Consider the following 23,226-nt stretch of genomic DNA (forward strand, 5'->3'; position numbering starts at 1 on the left):
TATCTAGGTTTACATGATTTACATATATAATGAGTCAGTTCAGTATTTCTTGCATGTGTATCTTTTTTTTTTTTTTTTTTTTGCGGTACGCGGGCCTCTTACTGTGGTGGCCTCTCCTGTTGCGGAGCACAGGCTCCAGACGTTCAGGCTCAGCGGCCATGGCTCACGGGCCCAGCCGCTCCGCGGCACGTGGGATCTTCCCGGACTGGGGCACGAACCCGTGTCCCCTGCATCAGCAGGCGGACTCTCAACCACTGCGCCACCAGGGAAGCCCTTGCATGCGTATCTTAAGAGTACCTACCTACCTGCATTTACTAGCCCCTGAATAAACTTCAGACTCTGAGTATGTTAACGGCTTATAAAATTTTATGGAGGACCATGGGTATAGCACTCTTATGGGACTTATAGCTTGGACGCAGTTAGATTGATCAGCCAGTACTCTGAATAATGCCAGGCCTTGGTGAAATTTTTCCACAGCCCGACTTTCATACGCAAAACCAAAGCCTTGGCGCCCGCTGGTGGTGGACTGGTTCTCACAGTCAGACAAGCTTCTCAACTAGGCAGGTGTAGTAGCATGTATGAGAACAGAAGCCACAGGATAATAAACATGGCACATTTTCCTAGATCATCTTTACTTGAAGATTTTTTTTGGGAAAAAAAGTAGGTAATGCAAAACATTTTTATATTAAAACAAATGCAGATACTATTGAATAGAATATAAAATTTACATTCCTTTTTGAGACAAAGAGACATCAAAGACATTTCAAGGTAAGCTACTTGGGAGCTTCAGGCTACATTCCTAAACCCCGGGGGAGGGAGAAGACCCTGCACGCCCACTCTAATATTGCGGGTGCTGCAGCTTTGATAGGGAAGTAGCAAATTCTTCTGAGAAAGAGCAAATTCAATGCTTATTCATTTGGCAACAACCCAGTGGATTTAAGTAAGTGAAACCAAATGCTTTCTCATTTTAGAGCATTTTAACCCGCTTCTAAAAGGCCTGAGTAAATAAGATCTTTATGTTTCAGTGGAAATTTATGCCCTTCTAAAATGATTTTTTCCCCCTCTTCTGAACGCTACCATGCCTAACTGAGGGTATGACATGCGAGGTGGTGGACTTACGTCTGCATTACCAGACGTGAAGTTACAAGTATACCTTCCAAGTGTGTCATTAAGAATGAAAAACAAACTACTCACCTTCTGCAACAACAAAAAGCAAACAAAATAACAAACAGAAGCACAAAAGATTATATACAATTAGAACTGTATAATGATGTAATTTAGGGATTGGCAAAGACTTAGCTCTTAGAGAAGGGGACCAATGCCGCAGTATTTGCTTTTCATATTTTATATAATAAGAATTTCTTTTGGAAAAAAAAAGCCATTATGCTTCCTTTCCAAATCTTGCTTATATTCTAATTATCCTTTTTTGTTGTTGTTGGCAACACAATTTATTGCTTTGCAATAACAGACTGAAGGCATGGATGCCTCACGCAGAGATTTTTCTAGGGTAGATTAGCAGTGTTGTCCTTTCTTTGAAGTATGAGAGACAGGGTTAATTAAATGTGCTTAGAAGAATATACCGGGAGACAGACTGGTGGACGCTGCTGAGTTTTTAAGGTCTACTAAATAAACGGCAACTTATAACCTCCCATATCATTTGCCTTATTCATTTTCTTAAGTTTCAAACAATTACTTCTCTTTCTTCACAGGATTGTACTCTTCACTTTACAAAGCCTTAAATTAAGACTCAAATTGCATGACAACCTGCCTGTACCTTTAGGTAAATGCAACTTCTTTCTTTTAAGTAAAATAATCTGGAGTAAAAATGTTTCAGGATAACTAAAGGGGGAATATCAGTGGTAAATTATGTTGTGCTGGAAAAAGAACAAAAAAAGGCAGACACCAAACACCTCCATTTTCCCAAGATTAAATGATTATTAAAAAAGCGTGCCACACTGTATAGAAATCAACATTCTCTCCCATAATTCTGTGCATCTGGGACTATAGAAATGTCACTGTCCCTGCCCCACATCTTCAAATTAACATTCTCAGGTCACAACAATAAGTCTTCCCAAAGGGGACCTTCCGGAAAAACAAGCTATTTCCTCGGCTCATATTTCCCTGGAAAAAAAACAAACAAACAAATAAAGTCTAGTGTGAAAATGAGGTCAGCCAGTCCAAATCAGCAGAGACAACTGGACAGATTTCTGAGAAACATGACTAAAATGACCAGAATAAAACCGGGACTATCACTACAGAGTAGCAGTTTGTATTCTCTCACTTAAGCTGAGCTTCTGTGGAATTAACTACAATTCTGACACACCGATAAAGGCAAGTATTTCTTACCTATTTAGACAGAATTCCCAGCTTGGATTCTGGCTCTGCCACTTGCTAGCTAGCTGGATTATCAAGTCAATTCATATCAAGTGTTGAGAACAGTCCTATCACGCAGTCAAGTGCCAGCTTTTGTTTTTTTGTTTCTTTGACCGCGTGGCACATAGGATCTTAGTTCCCTGACCAGGGATTGAACCTGCGCCCCCTGCAGTGGAAGCGTGGAGTCTTAACCACTGGACCGCCAGGGAAGTCCCTGTGCCAGCTTTTATTTGTTTTGAATGGAATGGTAGATCTCTAGGGAGTACTTAGAAAATCTTATAACTAAAGGAGTAATGTTGTGAGTTTAAGTGAGTAGACTCTGAAGTTAGACAGCCTGCATGTAGATCCTGCTCTCCCAAACACTGGCCGTGTGACCTTGGGTTACATAATTGGCATTATTTAACCGTTCAAAGTCCCCGTTCTTCATATGTGAGGTGGGATGATAAAGAACGGTACCTATCCTCACACGGCTGTTTTGATGGTTACGTGAGCTGATACATGAAAAACTCTTAGCATAATGCCTCATATACAGTTAAGTGCTCAGTTAAGATTTGCTGTTGTCTTAAGCATTTAAAGGACTAACCGTTCCCTAGGTAAGGTGTCTGATACCCTACTAATTTTCTATTTGCTTCCTTCGTATAGCCGGGGGCTGGTTAGGAAGTGGGGAAAGAAGGGCCACCCTTCCTTGTAAACGGGGACCACAAAAGGACATTGTAACACCGAGAATGTAAAACTCAGAATGAAACCCAGATGTTCACGTTAGGTCTGCCTGGCAACCACCCAAGTGTCCTGGCCTGGGTTCACAGCAGGGCTTGTTGGGCTCGCTGAGCAAAAGCCCCCCCCAGCAGCACCTAGGCCTTTGCGTTCAGAGTGCAGGCTGGGAAGCCTGCGCCCTGTGAACAAAGGTCTTTCTCGTATGTGTCACCGGTGCTGTCATATAATGCAACGAAGAGTTTCCTCATACAATTTCTTCTACAATCCTTTAAAGAGTGCTTCCCATTCAAAAACAGCTGTCAACTGATGGCCATTTTAGCGATTCCATGTTAAGTTTAGCCCAAGCCATTTATCATTTTGGTTCCTAATAAAGCTCTGCCTAGATTCATCAAGAACTTTTGGTTGGAGACGACCTACACCTCACAACTGGAGTCTGGACAAAATCATCCACTAACATGACTCTAGAAGTAAGAGATCAGCCCTTTCAACAACATTGTGACAAATAATGTCATAAGTAAATAACTTTTTATTTCTCAGCTTCTCTAAATACTGTAGGAAAACACCTGAATATATTAGGAGATTCTGAAAAGTTACAAAAAGGTGAGGTTGGAAAAAATCATCTGAAATCAAGGGCATCATTTTAACAACCAGGATAACTGTCCACCCAGACCTTATTTGTAATTTGAATGTGATCACTCAAATGGCTTCCAGATCACATCTAGGAATTCTTAATTCTCCACTACCTCTCCTGATTTCCAAGCAGTACATTTTATTACTATGCCAGAGTGACATATGGAACATTGAAAAGGGTACATTAATTGGTAACTAAAGGATAACCTACAAGAATTAACCTGGGATTCCAGAGACATTTAAGAAAAAAACAAAAACAAAACAAAATAAAATACGAGGAGGGGAGAGGGAGGGAGGGAGACAGAGAATGAGAGAGAAGTACCTCTTTTTGTAGCATGCACCAGCAATCTATCCAAGAAGAATATACTGGGGAGTAGGGAGGACATCCACCAGCAAGCCTGAAACAGAATAACAGGTTAGCTACTGAAGTCAACGTTTATAAAACATTCTCTCAAGAGCTCAGTAAATCTTTGTCAAAATATTCTTCCTGGAAAGTTCCCTGAGAAGCAATTTTAGTTCTGAAGAAACAAATTCTATTGGAGCAGGGGAAACACTGAGCATCCAAAACGGATCGCCCTCCCTTACAATTAGGTTTTGAATCAACATAACAGAAACAGAAACTTGAACCAGTTATGTACTTTCTAAAACATCTAGGTTTAAATTTTGTGGACAAATGAAATCCTAGAACATAGTAATTATATGATTAAAAAGCAGGGAAAGGGAATTTTAAAACTAAGTAGTATTCAAAAGACTCCAAACTTGACAATGGACAGTGGTGTGAAATGGTGGTGGCTACATGCTCTTACTCAGGTATAACCCCTTATCACTTCCTCTCTCAAAAACTGCAAATAATAATAGTAACAACAACAAAGACAACAACAACACACTTAACTAATCCTTCAAGCCTGCTCTGGGCCGAAATGTGGCAGCCGCTCCACAAATCACAAAACAAACTCCACACAGCTATCAATTTGATATCTTGTTTGAAAACAATGACATGTATTGTGGCAGGTACTCCAGAGGAACAGAGTTTTGAAATAAATCAAGAGGCAAAACTTCTGGGACTTCCCTGGCGGTCCAGTGGTTAAGAATCCGTGCTTCCGGGCTTCCCCAGTGGCGCGGTGGTTAAGAATCCACCTGCCAGTGCAGGGGTCATGGGTTTGAGCCCTGGTCCAGGAAGATTCCACATGCTGTGGAGCAACTAAGCCCGTGCATCACAACTACTGAGCCTGCACTCTAGAGCCCCGCGAGCCACAACTACTGAGCCCGCGTGCTGCAACTACTGAAGCCCGTGCACCTACAGCCCGTGTTCTGCAACAAGAGAAGCCACCGCAATGAGAAGCCCACGCACTGCAATGAAGAGTAGCCACCGCTCACCACAACTAGAGAAAGCCCGCGCACAGCAACAAAGACCCAACACAGCCGAAAATAAAATAAATTAAAAAAAACCCAAAAACCACCATTCACTTTATAGCAGTACACCATATATACTCAATAAATATTTGTTAATCAATAAATATTAAAAAAAAAAAAAAAAGAATCCGTGCTTCCACTGCAGGGGTTGCGGGTTTGATCCCTGGTTGGGGAATTGAGATCCTGCAAGCCGTGCAGCGTGGCTAAAAAAATTTTTTTTTAATTAAAAAAAAAGAGGCAAAACTTCTGTCCAACCTGGTAGAGTCAGATGGCGCCTAGAAGCTGGAAATCAGTGGTGTCCAACACCACACCCACCCCTTCCCCAGCCAGTATATGAAAGGTCAAGAAACTTTCCATTTTCAACCAAATTTCCTACTTTTCTTACTTGAAAACTCACTTTCTCCGTGAAGCCCTGAGGAAAAACAGGTACAGGTTGTCATTCAATCCCTGACATACCTTTTGTAACTTCGAAAGAGAGGATAAGGACTTAAAATAAAGGAGGGGGCTTCCCTGGTGGCACAGTGGTTGAGAGTCCACCTGCCGATGCAGAGGATACAGGTTCTTCCCCAGTCCGGGAAGATCCCACATGCCGTGGAGTGGCTAGGCCCGTGAGCCATGGCCGCTGAGCCTGCGTGTCCAGAGCCTGTGCTCCGCAACGGGAGAGGCCACAACAGTGAGAGGCCACGTACCGCAAAAAAAATAAATAAATAAATAAAGGAGGGACTTCCCTGGCGGTCCAGTGGTTAAGACTCTGCGCTACCAATCCAGGAAGCATGGGTTCGATCCCTGGTCAGGCAGCTAAGATCCTGCATGCCGCACCTCGTGGCAAAAAACAAATAAAAAAGTTCTTTTTTTTTTTTTAAATGTGAAAGTAGAGTAATTTGGTAATTTTCCCACCCTTTTCAGAAAAGAACCTAGACTACTGGCAAGTGCATATTATTTATAAATGCTTGAGAAATATTATTTGTGCCCTTCTCTGTTCCAAAAAAGGATATGAAGTGGCTGCTTATAATACAAATTGATGTGACTGCTGGTACATGGGGCAGACAGAGAAAAATTTGGGAAATCTATTAACAGCAACAACTGTACTATCCTCCCCAAATTTCTACCAGGACTGCCCTACCTGTCAGGCATACAGGCAGCCAACTACTAAGATAAGAAACGCAAGGCACTTACTTACCCACAGTTGTTGACAGCCATAAGATTAGAGACAAGCACAAAGGGATACGTCAACATACTGGCAAAAAACTGTAAAAGAGTAAAAAGACAGCTAAGTTACTAAGTCATTCCTAGTCTCCTTTATTCTTCTCCCTTAGTCTTAGTGCCACTGTGGTCAAATACTCCAACATTGGTTTTGCTTTCTCAATAACCCAGGAGAGACTAAATTACACGTTTTTGAGCCTGCAGATGTTTCCTCCTCTTACCATACCACTACATGCAACCTTTTAACCAAAGACCAGAAGGCTTCTCTTATTCTGTGATTGAGCCCACATTCAAATAAAACTGAACTTCATCATTTAAAAGTAAATACAACTAAATACAATAAGCATTTCAAAATAGCCCTGAAGAAAACAAGACAACATGAATATCCTTCCAAAGACAATGGAAACTACTTCAAAAGTCAACTACTGGAAGACTCCACACGATTGAAGAGCGTGAAGTTTCCAATACAGGTTCAGCACGATACAGTGAGAAGCAGGGGCAGATCTGTGATGAGAAGTGCCCACTTACCCCTCTGAAAGCTGAACAGCACCACACTATGTAGGCTTGTTATTACTGTTACTGTGATGCAGGGATTCTGGGTTATTCTTACCTCTGAAAAATATTAATAAATTTGAGAGACTTTCCTGTGAGACAGCTGGTTGCTTTAAAGCAGTGACGGCAAAGAAATTGAAAAGAAAAGAAAAGAGAAGGGAAGAGAAGAAAAGAAAACTACTCCTAAAAAGGGACTTCCCTGGTGGTCCAGTGGCTAAGACTCCACGCTCCCAATACAAGGGGCCTGGATTTGATCCCTGGTTAGGGAACTAGATCCCACATGCCGCAACTAAAGATCCTGCATGCCGCAACGAAGATCCCACGTGCCACAAATAAGCCTCGGCACAGCCAAATAAATAAATATTAAACAAACAAACAAACAAACCTACTCTTAAAAGGCTAAAAGGATTTTTAAAAACTTACTCCTGTGACAGCTTGGGAATAACTCTTCATTTCATTCATGGTGGAAACCTAGAACAGGAAGAAAGCCTTTATTAGAACGAGTAAGAAAATTAAGCTGATATAACAGTTAATTATCCCCAACCATATCAATATATTCTATCTATCTCTGCATTATTAGTTTCTTTGACAACTTGAAAATTAATTTAGAGGATGAAAACATAAAACATTATGAGCATAAAAAGGCAGTGATCAAAATGATCAACTTGGTTCAACATTAACAGACAAGTTCATATTAGGCTAGGATGGCTTGGAACAAATATAATAGCCTCAGGATTTCAAAAACAACAGAACTGAGATTGGTAACCTTTTCCGATGTCCTAGAAATATTGATACAATCCCTGGAAACAACACTGACGGTATACTGAGGGACAAGTCACTCCCTCCGTATACACCTAGCTGTGTACCAGATGCTGTGGGGAAGATCAGTCTCAGTACTCAAGAAACCAAGCACGTGGATTTTTAGTCCTACCCCTGGCCTGGGGGTGTCCTAGTTCCCACCATGCTTTGGGGCTAACTGTGTTCAAAGAGGTATACAACTGCTGAGACTGGAGAAAAACTGCTTTTAGGGAAGGCTGATTCTCACCCCCCACCCCGCCCCCAGGCTAAGGTTTCTAGAAAGCCCAATACAGGAGTCCCCTTAACACTTCAGATTAGATGAAACACCTGCATATACTATAAAACTATCCTGCTTCATGGTGTCCTCTAACATTAGGCATCAATAAAGAAGTGATCTCCTTGCAGCATGGAGAAAGGTAGACTCTTAGGCTCACTCTGCCCCACTCTAGGGACTTTCTAGGTGCATCTCTCTATAGTAAACACTATAGGGCACTACATTAGCCTTTAAAATTTTGACTATTAATATATAGCTATATAATGATGAGTCTGGCACACCAACTGCCATCTTACTTTAAAGCTAACCTAGCTGCCAGGTGGATACAATGAAGTCCGCACCAGCACATCTCAAGGGCACAACCTACCCCACTGTCCAGTGCATAAGTATTGACGAGGTAGGCCAGTGAGTTACAGAGCCACAAAGAAATGATGTCACCTAGGAGGCGAGGAATAAGACCGCTACATGAAGAAAAAATAAAAGTAAGCACCAAGAAATGTGATCAGCAAAAAGACAATTCACTCAATATAAACACTTCTCAAAGAATTAATTTCAAAACATTCTAGAGAACTGAAAAGACACTGAATACGAGAACTTAACCAATTCATTCTAGTTAATATAACTGTTCTTGAGGCTAATCTCTAATGACTTTTATTCTCATTTAAAAAATGCAGGTCAGCTGTACCCCTCTATGATATGGCCAATGGTTCAGCTTACTATTAATAACTATAAGCAAGGAGGCAAAAAATGTGCCTATTTCGGAGAAGAGACTTAAATATGATTATTGCTAAACTACTTGATATTCAAATTTGGCAGGGCAAAAGATGAGAAAAATTACAAAATGAGAATGGCCCAAACACAGATACAGGTGAAGGGCATCAAAAAACATGTTTCCAGGGCTTCCCTGGTGGCACAGTGGTTGAGAGTCCGCCTGCTGATGCAGGGGACATGGGTTCGTGCCCCGGTCTGTGAAGATCCCACATGCTGCGGAGTGGCTGGGCCCGTGAGCCATGGCCGCTGAGCCTGTGCTCCGCAACGGGAGAGGCCACAACAGTGAGAGGCCCGCGTACCGCAAAAAAAAAAAAAAAAACAACAAAAAACACACACCAAAAAAACATGTTTCCAGGGCCTAGTTAACCAAGGTGAGGCAGTGTGGAAGAGTGGGACACACATTACCTCACAGACTGAAGACCAGCGTTTAAATGCCACTTCTACCACTTATCAGCTATGTGATGGGCAGCAAATGAACTTCCCAGAGCATCAGTTTTTTTTAAATCTCTAAAATGAGAATAATAATAGCTGTCTTGCCTATTTCCCAGAGTATTTATGATACTCAAACATAAAATCAAGTATGTGGAAACACTGAAAATTAAAAAGGACCATTTAGTTAATAATGTGGTTTTTGTTGTTAACAGAAGAACAAGGGTAGTAGCCTAAGTTCTTCCAAAGTAAATTCAAGGGAATGAATATAGTGCAAAAACGTATTCCCTCAGGATAAAGAAGATACATGTTAGATAATTTTCCATTTTTCAAAAACTAACTTTCCTCATTTTATCAACTATATAGTAATTGAGAACTCACTGTAAGGGTAGAAACTTCAATTAATTTATTTAAAAAAAAAAAAAACCCTCATTTCACACATTTTAGATGTGCAGAGCAAAAGTTTGGGATCTCTACAAGAGAATTTAAGTCAGATGGGCCTAAATGGAGTTTAACATGAATTAAACCCAGAGAGTACATTTTCTCTGAGGTTTAAACAAGGAGTTATGTCCTCGTTCTCATCAAAGCTTTCTACTCACACAAAAATCACATGCACAAATCAGTAATTTACTCACGCAAAAAATCCTAGGATGCCCTCTTCCCGATAGATAGTTGCTATGGAGTCACAAAGTCCACTAGGTTCAGAAGAAAGAAACATAAAATACATTAAGATTATTTTGGAGCTATTAAAAAAAATATTCAATTACCACTTCTGACAAGGTGAAACTTATACCTCCACCCCTGCTCCCTTTTCTACCACCCTCACTCTGCAAAGACGGTTGCATTTAGAGATAGAAGTGGAGATATTAATACCTAAGGGTGTGGTCACAGGCAGTCAGGGTGAATTATGGCTTCAGTGGTCCTGCAACTTACCCTGAGGTCTTGGGAGGCTCCTAAACCTGTCTGGGCCTTTTTCTTCGATTTTACTGTTTTTTTTGTGTGTAGATCAAATGATATAAGATACATGAATTTGTTTTATAAGCTCTAAGGCATCATAAAAATGTAAAGTATTATTATTCTAATACTTTGGCTTCAAGAGATCTCCCTGAATACTTGAAAACAGAAACACTTACCAGTACTTGGATTCTCTGCCAATGAATTGTACCATAGATCTCAGAGTGATCACTATAGAACACAGAGAAAAGATTTTTAAGCTACATCGAGATAAATTTTAATAGCCCTGGGGGAAAAAAAAAAGGTTTTCCCACCTAAAGACACTTTGCTATCTGGATAAATTGGATAAAAGCCAAAACAAGCAAACAGAAAACACACAGGCAAGGTACTTTAGTGAACTCCCATGTCAACCTATCTAAGTAGTCAGGAGAGACGGTGATATAAAAGAAAGATAAAAGTTCAGATTTCAGTTATCAACTGCAAACATACCATGGAAGGGATGTGTGATGAGAGTAGCAGCAGAACGAGCCATCATCTCTCGAGTTGTCTAGAAAGAATCAACACACACTTGTGAAATCTAAATAAATGACACTCAAATTCCTGAGAGAAGTCATGTGGGTGGACACTGTAGAATAAGAGAGTGAGTGACAGAGCACTCCCGCCCTTCCTGGAGTCAGGAAGAGTAGCCTGAATGGGATGCAATATAATACACTATCATTCTAGCACAGCTTTCACTCATGGATTTCAATACTGTTATAGTTACTTCTCAAAATTTCTCTGCAAAGCAGGTTTCTGTTATCTTCTCAAATTTACAGATGAGAAAAACAAAAGCAAAGAAACAGGGAAAAGGACTTCCCTGGAGGTCCAGTGGTTAAGACTCCGCGCTTCCAATGCATGGGGTGCAGGTTCGATCCCTGGTCGGGAATTAAGATCCCACATGCTGCATGGTGTGGCCAAAAAAAAAAAAAAAAAAAAAAAAGGAACAGGGAAAGTCACCAGCAAACAGTAACCTAGCTGGAATAAAACTAAGAGGCTTGGGGCTTCCCTGGTGGCGCAGTGGTTAAGAATCCACCTGCCAATGCAGGGGACACGGGTTCGAGCCCTGGTCTGGGAAGATCCCACATGCTGTGGAGCAACTAAACCCATGCACCACAACTACTGAGCCTACACTCTACAGCCTGCAAGCCACAACTACAGAGCCCACATGCCACAACTACTGAAGCCTGAGCGCCTAGAGCCCGTGCTCCACAACAAGAGAAGCCACTGCAATGAGAAGCCTGTGCACAACGAAGAGTAGCCCCTGCTCGCTGCAACTAGAGAAAGCCCACGCGCAGCAACGAAGACCCAACGCAGCCAAAAATAAATAAATAAAAATATAAATTCAAACAAACAAACAAACAAACAACTATGAGGCCGGTATTTAGACTATTAAGTTGCTCTCTCATTGTGAGTGATTTTAGAGACTCTGATACTCTAATATCTACACTAGACAAATGTCAGGCTCTATTTAATCTATACCAACGTCTCAAGGAGAACACAACGACATTCATCTGTTTTTCGACCACAGCCCCGTAACTGTGCAGTATCTTAGAGCTCTATATTTACCCTAGCTTATCTTTCTTGTCTAGGACTCTGTGAAGAGGTTAGTAAAAAATTCAATCACAATACTTGGAGGTAGGCTGTAAATATAGCAGGTCCGTCGTTCGTTTTTGCATTTAAACATTACCTTCATTTAGTTAAGAGATCTCACCCCTACTCTAATGGTAGTTCTAAGAGCCTTACGATGAACTAAATAAAGTTAAGAAAATATAAAACACATATTAATACATGCATCTCTACTTTTAAATAAAATCACTTCATGAAAATTTACAAAAAACAAAGTTGACTCATCTGACATCTTGGCCTATAGCGATGTTTGTTCAGTGATATATACTTTAGAAGGCAGCTTTCAATGAAAAATTGTGACGTCTCTATAGACAATTAGATAATGTAAAGACTAGAAATAAAAGAGTATTATTAAGCCAGGCATGCAACAAACTCCCAATGGCAGAAGACAGGAGTGGGAAATGGACGATAAGGACATCTCAAAGTCAGAATAATGTTGTAAAAGCATTTCTGGATATATAATATCCAACACACAAAGGCCCTGGCCACTATTTTAATACTTTTGGGCCAGAGATTTCCAACTCTATTATAACAGGTTTCAGTACCTCTTCAATTTTAAAGATGAGTGGGCAAATTATGTTTCCTTGAAATTCCAAACAGCAAGCAATGCTTTTTTCTCTCTTTATGTTCTACATGCAGTAAAGCCCATATTAAATTGAAAGTTTAATTTTGTTTGGAACAGACACTGAACATACAGGCCTGATGATCCTGATTCCACAACTGCCAGCTTGCTCTGATTTAGAGAAATCATAATCACCTTACCTCCTTGATAACTCGGTCAAAGGAAGATGAAACTTCTTTCAGTACATTTCCAGATCCTGACTCCTGGAAATCAAAATGAAAGTAGATAGATATGTTGATGGTTTTAAATAGAACTGTTCAAACTGGTGGCCATCCCGTATACCAACACTCTCTATGATGAAAGGAAAGCTGACTGCTTGTCCGTTTTCCTAAAGAGGACCAGAGAGCAACAGTAGCTTGCAGGGAAAATGGACTCATGCATAGAAATTGGCTCCAACATACCTCAGCCTTGTCATACTCCTGGTAATGCTACAAAGGAAGAGAAAAGAAAAGAAAGGATGATTAGGGCTATCATAGTGTTATTGAGACAGAACATAAAATGAAAACTCTACTGATTGGCAGAAATTAAAATAGTTGATTTTTTTGGCTATAAATCTCCAATTAATTTCTACTTCTAATTAACACTTGGAAATAAGTGTCTCTAAGATGATCTTGTTGCTAAATTTAACATACTGATTGGTCAGCTCATAAAAGTGCTTATCTAAAAGAAGAAAAAGGAAAACAAAGCAAAGCAAAAATCCAAGAACATTATTTTTATTTATTTATTTGAATTTCTGAATTTCATTTATTTATTTTTATACAGCAGGTTCTTTAGTTATCCATTTTATACATACTAGTATATATATATGTCAATCCCAATCTCCCAATTCATCACACCACCACACCCCCGACCCCGCCTCATTTCCTCCTTGGTGTCCATAAGTTTGTTCTCTACATCTGTGTCTCAAATTCTGCCCTGCAAACCGGTTCATCTGTACCATTTTTCTAGGTTCCACATTTACGCGTTAATATATGATATTTGTTTTCCTTTCTGGCTTCACTCTATATGACAGTTTCTAGATTCGTCCATGTCTCTAAAAATGACCCAATTTCGTTCCTTTTTATGGCTGAGTAATATTCCATTGTATATATGTACCACATCATCTTTATCCATTCGTCTATCAATGGGCATTTAGGTTTCTTCCATGACCTGGCTATTGTAAATAGTGCTGCAATGAACATTGGGGTGCATGTGTCTTTTTGAATTATGGTTTTCTCTGGGTATATGCCCAGTACTGGGATTGCTGGATCATATGGTAATTCTATTTTTAGTTTTTTTTAAGGAAGCTCCATACTGTTCTCCCTAGTGGCTGTATCACTTTACATTCCCACCAACAGTGCAAGAGGGTTCCCTTTTCTCCACACCCTCTCCAGCATTTGTTCTTCGTAGATTTTTCTCATGATGCCCATTCTAACCGGTGTGAGGTGATACCTCATTGTAGTTTTGATTTGCATTTCTCTAATAATTAGTGATGTTGAGCAGTTTTTCCTGTGCTTCTTGGCCATCTGTATGTCTTCTTTGGAGAAATGCCTATTTAGGTCTTCTGCCAATTTTTGGATTGGGTTTTTTTTTAATATTGAGCTGCATGAGCTGTTTATATGTTTTGGAGGGTAATCCTTTGTACGTTGCTTCGTTTGCAAATATTTTCTCCCATTCTGAGGGTTGTCTTTTCGTTGTTTGTAGTTTCCTTTGCTTTGCAAAAGCTTTTAAGTTTCATTAGGTCCCATCTGTTTATTTCTGTTTTTATTTCCATTACTCCAGGAGGTGGATCAAAAAAGATCTTGCTGTGATTTATGTCAAAGAGTGTTCTGCCTATGTTTTCCTCTAAGAGTTCTATAGTGTCCTGTCTTACATTTAGGTCTCGAATCCATTTTATTTATTTTTGTGTATGGCGTTAGGGAGTATTCTAATTTCATTATTTTACATGTATCTGTCCAGTTTTCCCAGCATCACTTATTGAAGAGACGGTCTTTTCTCCATTGTATATTCTTGCCTCCTTTATTATAGATTAGTTGACCATAAGTGCGTGGGTTTATCTCTGGGCTTTCTATCTTGTTCCATTGATCTATTTCTGTTTTTGTGCCCATACCATATTGTCTTCATTACTGTAGCTTTGTAGTATAGTCTGAAGTCAGGGAGTCTGATTCCTCCAGCTCCATTTCTTTCCCTCAAGACTGCTTTGGCTATTCGGGGTCTTTTGTGTCTCCATACAAATTTTAAGATTTTTTGTTCTAGTTCTGTAAAAAATGCCATTGGTAATTTGATAGGGATTGCACTGAAACTGTAGATTGCTTTGGGTAGCAAAGTCATTTTCACAATATTGATTCTTCCAATCCAAGAACATGGTATATCTCTCCATCTGTTTGTATCATCTTTAATTTCCTTCATCAGTGTCTTATAGTTTTCTGCATACAGGACTTTTGTCTCCCTAGGTAGGTTTATTCCTAGGTATTTTATTCTTTTTGTTACAGTGGTAAATGGGAGTGTTTCCTTAATTTCTGTTTCAGATTTTTCAACATTAGTGTATAGGAATGCAAGAGATTTCTGTGCATTAATTTTGTATCCTACAACTTTACCAAATTCGTTGATTAGCTCTAGTAGTTTTCTGGTGGCACTTTTAGGATTCTCTATGTATAGTATCATATCATCTGCAAACAGTGACAGTTTTACTTCTTCTTCTCCAATTTGGATTCCTTTTATTTCTTTTTCTTCTCTGACGGCTGTGGCTAGGACTTCCAAATCTATGTTGAACAGCAGTGGTGAGAGTGGACATCCTTGTCTTGTTCCTGATCTTAGAGGAAATGCTTTCAGTTTTTCACCATTGAGAATGATGTTTGCTGTGGGTTTGTTGTATATGGCCTTTATTATGTTGAGGTAGGTTCCCTCTATGCCCACTTTCTGGAGAGGTTTTATCATAAATGGGTGTTGAATTTTGTCAAAAGCTTTTTCTCCATCTATTGAGATGATCATATGGTTTTTATTCTTCAGTTTGTTAATATGGTGTATCACATTGCTTGATTTGCGTATATTGAAGAATCCTTGCATCCCTGGGATAAATCCCACTTGATTATGGTGTATGATCCTTTTAATGTGTTGTTGGATTCTGTTTGCTAGTTTTTGTTGAGGATTTTTGCATCTGTATTCATCAGTGATATTGGTCTGTAATTTTCTTTTTTTGTAGTTTCTTTGTCTGGTTTTGGTATCAGGGTGATGGTGGCCTCATAGAATGAGGAAACATGACAAATAACATACAAAGGAACTCCCATAAGGTTAACAGCTGATTTCTCAGCAGAAACTCTACAAGCCAGAAGGGAGTGGCATGACATATTTAAAGTGATGAAAGGGAAGAACCTACAACCAAGATTACTCTACCCAGCAAGGATCTCATTCAGATTCGATGGAGAAATCAAAAGCTTTACAGACAAGCAAAAGCTAAGAGGATTCAGCACCACCAAACCAGCTCTACAACAAATGCTAAAGGAACTTCTCTAACTGGGAAACACAGGAGAAGAAAAGGACCTATGAAAACAAACCCAAAACAATTAAGAAAATGGTAATAGGAACATATATATTGATAATTACCTTACATGTAAATGGATTAAATGCTCCAACCAAAAGACACAGACTGGCTGAATGGATACAAAAACAAGACCTGTATATATATGCTGTCTACAAGAGACCCACTTCAGATCTAGGGACACATACAGACTGAAAGTGAGGGGATGGAGAAAGATATTGCATACAAATGGAAATCAAAAGAAAGCTGGGGGGCTTCCCTGGTGGCACAGTGGTTGAAAGTCCGCCTGCCGACGCAGGGGACACGGGTTCATGCCCCGGTCCGGGAAGGTCCCATGTGCCGTAGATCAACTAAGCCCATGCGCCACAACTACTGAGCCTGCACTCTAGAGCCTGCAAGCCACAACTACTGAAGCCCGTGCGCCTAGAGCCCGTGCTCCACAACAAGAGAAGCCACGGCAATGAGAAGCCCACACACCACAATGAAGACTAGTCCCCACTCGCCGCAACTAGAGAAAAGCCCATGCACAGCAACTAAGACCCAATGCAGCAAAAAATAAATAAATTAATTAAAAAAAAAAAAAGTTATCTAGCTCAATGCTTTGTGACCACCTAGAGAGGTGGGATGGGGGGATGGAAGGGAGACCCAAGAGGGAGGAGATATGGGAACATATGTATATGTACAGCCGATTCACTTTGTTATAAAGCAGAAACTAACACACCATTGTAAAGCAATTATACTCCAATAAAGATGTTAAAAAAAAAAAGAAAAGGTTATCTAAATCTATGGGAAGATGGACTGATTTTCTTCTTACCTGTAAAACTTTACCATGGACCACAGTTCCAAGGACCCCTGAACACAGTCTTGGAGTTAAGCCTGTGAACAACCCACGCTTCCCATCGATGCTCGCAATGTGCTGAGCTAAGAACACAAGTAGGAGATTTACATTCTAGTTGAAAGTAATGGTTACACAGAAATTTCAAGGAAACATGCTTACTATATATTCTTTCAGTAACTCCTATCACACCCTTCAATGTCCTCCAATTCCAAATAAATCAAAGACACTTACCATAACAAAAGAGACCTGGAAGCTGACAAACTTGCCGCCCAAAAATATTTCGTCCTATTGTTGGAGGAAGAGGCTCATATCCCACCTTTAAAAACAAGAGACTAAATCAATACTAAGCAACATTCCCAGGAATGCCTGAGTTGCAAGGTCTTGAATAAAGAACAAATTTAGAGTTATATATATATATATATATTTTAGAGTTATAATTTTTAACACAAGTTAAAATGCAGTGTATATTTTCCAAGACAGTGATGAAGTATCATCCTTGTCAGTTCTGGTATGTTTTTTTTGTTTTGTTTTTAATTTTGTCACTTGTTTAAGACTGGTTACAGGCTCCCCTGGTAGCGCAGTGGTTGAGAGTCCGCCTGCTGATGTGGTGGACACGGGTTCGTGCCCCGGTCCGGGAGGATCCCACATGCCGCGGAGCGGCTGGGCCTGTGAGCCATGGCCACTGAGCCTGCGCGTCTGGAGCCTGTGCTCCACAACAGGAGAGGCCACAACACTGAGAGGCCCACGTACCGCAAAAAAAAAAAAAAAAAAAGAAAAAGAAAAAGAAAAACAAAAGACTGGTTTCAATAAACTCCAAGTTTTCTTTTGGTTCAAATTCTACAAAGTAAACCATGTAGCTGAGATAGACTGGCATCAATCTAAAAATAGAATAAGGGAATTTTTGTGTTAACAAAGCTATAGTTTACTGAGGACGCTCAAAAATATTTTCTAAAGAAAATCAAGCACATTTTTAATATCCGGACAAAGTGAGAAGACTAAGCCAGCAACAACTTCATATTTGGCTAGCAAAACAAACCACTCAAAAGGCAAATGCAGATACAGCTGGGGATAATTCATTTGGGAAATAATTACAAGCTAATAAGTCCATGTTAAAGGAGCAGACTGTCATGAACAATCTAACGAGTCATTTTAGAATTAATGTCATCATTTTATTTCTACAATATATTCAGACTCTTTAGTGCCAAAGGGATACTTGAGAGAATGAACGTTGTCGGCCATGGTTTTGACTCTCCTGCTGTGATTCTCAACCTGTTCAATTAAAGAACTCCTGAAAGTGTCACTGTGCAATTATTTTTAAAACTGAGTATTTGGGAATTTCACCAAAAGCCCTGAGACACTTGGCAACACAAGCATGTTGTGCAATAAGGATTAAGGAGTTTTTGAGGCAAGAGCTCTGAATGTCACTAGAAAATCTTGTCTCCTGGATAAGGACTGAGTAATGGGCTTATATCAGATTTACTGAAAAATGCTTTTACCTCAGATATTATCTAGCTGCAAATGTGCCAATTCTGTTTTAGATGTCACAATACATTTCAAAGATTTTGTTCTTTCTTTTATTTTTTGGCCGCCTCTAGTGGCTTGCGGGGATCTTAGTTCCCAGATGAGGGATTAAACCTGGGCCTTCAGCAGTGAAAGCATGGAGTCCTACCTAACCACTGAACCTCCAGGGAATTCCCTTCGTTCTTACTTTGAACAACTTATTTTACAATAGTTCTTTACATACAGGTTCTGAATCCACAAGGCTCAACTCAGCAACACATAATATGGATTAGTATCATTAACTCAAAAATAAGAAACGAGGCCTTCCCTAGTGTCTTGCATATTTCTGACAGAAAGGCAGATGGTGAGGACAGGGGTTCTATCCTTGGTACTATGCATGACGTAATTCCGTCAACTCTCAACAAAAGTTAAAAAAATGAATGACCTGCCCGTCACAGGGAAATTCAGAAAGGCAACTGAACAATACTACCTAATGGTCTATAGTCAGCTAAAACCGGGCAAACTTGCCTGTGAATATAAAATACCATTTAAGAATTATTTCACAGTATATTAGAAACTAACATATATCCTTAAACTCGATAAAACTTTCAACTGAACTGATTTCACATCACTCTGACATGTGACTTTTCACTGTCATGAGCCACATGGGCTGCTGCTGAAGAGGGTTCAGTGGATCCTTCGAAATGTGACTCATCAACCGCTTGATTATCACTTCTGAATGAACTCCTTGTGTTTCTCTGGGTATCTGGTGCTAAATCTCAGAACAGAAGAGCAGTAGTAACAGCAACAAAAGAAGAGAAAACAAAAGCTAATAAGGTGTTGGCTCCCCTCGAATTTCAAATTTGTCTTCAACAGATTTCACGTCTTGCGTTTGGGGCCGGGGCGGAGAGAAGGATGCTCATTTCAGAGCAGCGGAGAAAGAAAGGTTGGGAGGCCCTTGGCGGCGCCCAGCCAGGATCAACCTCAGGGAAGAGAAAACAAAGTTCAGGGGAGCCATCAGGCAGGGCAGGGCAGGGCAGGGCGGCAGCCGGATACCAGGAAAGGAGCGGGCCTCACGGCTTGGCTGGGAGGCGAGACCTCGGGAAGGCCCACGGGCAGTGGGAGCTCAGCGGGCGGTGGAAGTCGTCCCTGCCGGGAAGGAAGGGGCGGGCAGCAAAGAAGGAGCAGCATCTCAGGAGACTGAAGGCCCTGAAGGTTGGAGCCGGTTCTCAGGCGCCTTGGGCAGCGGCGACCGAACAGGGCGCCGGGCGAGGAAGGGAAAGGCGACGACTCATACCTGGATGAGCACCTTCACGTACATGAGCGGCTGGGACAGGATGGTGAGACCGGAGCCCAGGAGCACCTGACTGGCCGCGTCCGCCATGATGGCACCCGCGGACGGACAGACAGACGGAGCCACCAAGCTACCACGCCGATCCGGGATCACGTGCCAGGGCCGCCAGCTTCACTGGCCCGCCCGCGGCCCGGGAGCACGCACGCACCGGCGCGCGTCTCCCCGCGCAGTCCCCGCCCCGAGAATTGGCAAGGGCTCGCGAGCGGGCGCAGAGGTCGGGGCGGGGCTTGCGAGCCCGGGGCGCATGCGTTTTGGGGTGGAATCCGCGCCCTCCACTAGGAACAGCAGTTTCTCCTGCGCTTGCGCAGGCTGGAAGCATCCGGGGGCAGAAGAATGGGCGTGGCGGTGGGGAGTGACCCTGACGGCAAAGGCAAGGTCACAGGAGTGAAATGAATTGGAAAGGATTCGTCCATGTTCTTCGCTTCTGCCCTTGCCCTTTTGGCATCAGCAACATAAGCTCCAAAGAGTATTCACCATCAGAATCATAAACAATCTAATGGCCAGCAAAACTAGATAAGTTTGAAAAATGAATCCATCGGGGGTTGCTATACATGTACTCATTCATTCAGTTAATGTTAACTTCTCAGAAACGCCTTCTCTGACGTCTATTTAAACTTACCTCCCCTTTATTTCCTACTCCATAGTCTTGCAACACTTATCATTGTCTGAAATTTATCTTTTTGTTTCCTCCACCAGAATGTAAACCCCGTGAATCCAGGAGCCGGGACAGCCTTTGTTCCTTGTATGTTCAGTGCCTGGCACATACTAAGTGCTCAATAAATATTTATTGCATAAATGAAAAATTACTTAAGTGATTACCAGGCTACAGGTTATTAGAGGCAAAAAGAAAATGGCACTGTCTTCAACCCTTCAGTCCCAGCTCACACATTCTATATCAACGCTTAGGCAGAGCCCGGTGCAGAGAATAAACTGAGAGTGGAGACTTGCAGTTCAATCTTGGCTCTCTTTTGTATCAAAATGATTCAGAAGTCATTTTTTCTTCTTCAGTTTTCAATTTTTGTATCTAAATCTAAGGATTACACTACTACCTGCCTCTCAGGGTTATTATTGAGCGTTAAGTGAAATTGATAAATTGATAAGATTTTTAAAAACTGTATATTGAAATACAAATGTTAGTTTTAATTAATATTGTCCTGGACTCAGCATGGTGCTAGAGAGGCAGTTTACAGAGCAGGAGGGAGCCTGGACTTTGGAGTCTAATTGACCTGGTCCAAATTTCATCTCTACCAATTATTAACTACGACTTCTTTGAACCTTAAACAAATGAGTATAGTAATGTCTACTTCATACTGTTGTTGTGAGAATTGAATGAAATGATATGCCTACCCAGGTTGGCACATGGAAATATAATACCAAATTGTAGCTTTTAGAGTTAAAAGAAACTTAAAAGTTGATTCTAACTAAATCCAGAAATTTTGATATTTAACCATAGAGACCATTTAGCAAGGGGACATTTTTTTCTGATTTTTAAAAAATTAATTAATTTTTGGCGGCATTGGGTCTTGATTGCTGTGCACGGGCTTCCTCTAGTTGCGGAGAGTGGCAGCTACTCTTTGTTGTGGTGCATGTGCTTCTCATTGCGTTGGCTTCCCTTGTTGCGGAGCATGGGATCCAGGGTGCGCGGGCTTCAGTAGTTGTGGCTTGTGGGCTTTAGAGCGCAGGCTCAGTAGTTGTGGCACACAGGCTTAGTTGCTCTGAGGCATGTGGAATCTTCCCAGACCAGGTATCAAACCCGTGTCCCCTGCCTTGGCAGGCGGATTCTTAATCACTGTGCCACCAGGGAAGTCCCTGATTTTTTTTTTTGAAGTGTAGTTTATGTACAATATTATATGTTACAAGTGTACAACATAGTGATTCACAATTTTTAAAGGTTATACTCTATAGTTATTATAAAATATTGGCTATATTCCCTGTGTTGTACAATATATCCTTGTAGCTTATTTATTTATCTATTTATTTATTTATTTATTTATTTATTGCGGTATGCGGGCCTCTCACTGTTGTGGCCTCTCCCGTTGCGGAGCACAGGCTCCAGACGCGCTGGCTCAGCGGCCATGGCTCACGGGCCCAGCCGCTCCGCGGCATGTGGGATCTTCCCGGACCAGGGCACGAACCCGTGTCCCCTGCATCGGCAGGCAGACTCTCAAACACTGCGCCACCAGGGAAGCCCCTAACTTCTTTTTTTTTAAATTAATTTTTATTGGAGTATAGTTGATTTACAATGTTGTTAGTTTCTGCTGTACAGCAAAGTGAATCAGTTATACATATACCTATATCTACTCTTCGTAGATTCTATCCCCATATAGGTCATTACAGAGTATTGAGTAGAGTTCCCTGTGCTATACAGTAGGTTCTTATCTATTTGAAATTTATTTTATTTATTTATTTTTGGCAGCGTTGGGTCTTCATTGTTGTGTGTGGGCTTTCTCTAGTTGCGGCGAGCGGGGGCTACTCTGTTGCGGTGTGCGTGCTTCTTATTGTCGTGGCTTCTCTTGTTGCAGAGCACGGGCTCTAGGCACGCGGACTTCAGTAGTTGTGGCATGAGGGCTCAATAGTCGTGGCTCTTGGGCTGTAGAGCGCGGGCTCAGTAGTTGTGGTGCATGGGTGTAGTTGCTCCGCGGCACGTGTGATCTTCCTGGACCAGGGATTGAACCTGTGTCCCCTGCTTTGGCAGGAGGATTCTTAACCACTGCACCACCAGGGAATTCCCTACGTTCTTATCTATTTTATATATAGTAGTGTGTATATGTCAATCCCAATCTCCCAATTTATCCTTCCTCGCCTTTCCCCCTTGGTAACCATAAGTTTGTTTTCTACGTCTGTGACTCTATTTCTGTTTTGTAAATAGGTTCATTTGTACCATGTTTTTAGATTCCACATATAAGCGATATCATATGATATTTGTCTTTGTCTGACTTACTTCACTCATGTTCTAACTTCTTAAGTTAGATGCTGTGTTCGTTTTCTATTGCTGCCATAATAAATTGCCACAAATTTAGTGGCTTAAAAAGATACAAGTTTATTATCTGACAGTTCTGCAGGTCAGAAGTCCAGTAGGAGTGGCTGATATCCAGCTCTGAGTCCCACAAGGTTGAAATCAAGGCATTGGCCCACTAGAAGCTTTGGGCGAGAAGTTACTTCCAGGCTCATTCAGGTTGTTGGCAGAATTCAAGTTCAGTTCCACATAGTCATAGGACTGAGGTTCACATTTCCTTGTTGTCTGCTGGCCAGTTTTCTCAGCTTCTGGAGACTCTGCTAACAGTTCCCTGACTTCATCTTCATAAGCTGGCAGTGGTGGGTCCAGTCTTTCTCATGCTTCAAATTTCTCTGATCTCCTGCCTACTAATCTCTCCTGCCTCTTCTTCTACCCCATCTCTCTGATGAAGTCTTCTACTTCCCTCTTCTGCTTTTAAGATTTCATGTCATTACACCTGACCTACCTGGATAATCCAGAATAATCTCCCTATTTTAATGTCAGCTGATTAATAACCTTAATTCCATCTGCAAGACCCTTTCATAGCAGTACCTAGATTAGTGTTTTGATTAAATAAGCAGCAGACAGGAATCTTGGGGGAGACCTTTAGAATTCCGCCTGCTA

The 23,226-nt window shown here is 41.1% G+C and overlaps 1 protein-coding gene across 1 annotated transcript; it reads right to left on the minus strand.

The window, feature by feature from the left end:
* Positions 1 to 1,913: 1,913 nt before the first annotated feature.
* On the minus strand, positions 1,914 to 19,842 carry MTCH2 (mitochondrial carrier 2). The gene is made up of 13 exons (XM_082659349.1): positions 19,551 to 19,842; positions 16,985 to 17,069; positions 16,730 to 16,836; positions 12,800 to 12,826; positions 12,539 to 12,601; positions 10,601 to 10,658; positions 10,291 to 10,342; positions 9,793 to 9,852; positions 8,325 to 8,418; positions 7,309 to 7,356; positions 6,311 to 6,378; positions 4,040 to 4,115; positions 1,914 to 2,121 (listed from the first exon to the last, which is right to left on the minus strand). Exons 1-13 carry the CDS (start codon positions 19,635 to 19,637, stop codon positions 2,035 to 2,037), a joined length of 912 nt encoding a protein of 303 aa, XP_082515475.1. The 5' UTR covers positions 19,638 to 19,842; the 3' UTR covers positions 1,914 to 2,034.
* Between the last annotated feature and the right edge of the window lie 3,384 nt (positions 19,843 to 23,226).

The sequence above is a fragment of the Grampus griseus genome (assembly GCF_964374135.1).
Source record: "Grampus griseus genome assembly, chromosome: 8".
In the NCBI taxonomy this organism is placed as follows: domain Eukaryota; kingdom Metazoa; phylum Chordata; class Mammalia; order Artiodactyla; family Delphinidae; genus Grampus; species Grampus griseus.

Bases quoted from the DNA above. Each gene is read 5' to 3' on its own strand.
- MTCH2 (XM_082659349.1), bottom strand. From the start codon at position 19,637: ATGGCGGACGCGGCCAGTCAGGTGCTCCTGGGCTCCGGTCTCACCATC. The intron at 12,827-16,729 runs GTAAGAAGAAAA...CTTCCTTTGTAG, and splicing joins TCCATGGTAAAGTTTTACAG to CATTACCAGGAGTATGACAA. The intron at 9,853-10,290 runs GTAAGTGTTTCT...TTCTGAACCTAG, and splicing joins GGCAGAGAATCCAAGTACTG to TGGACTTTGTGACTCCATAG.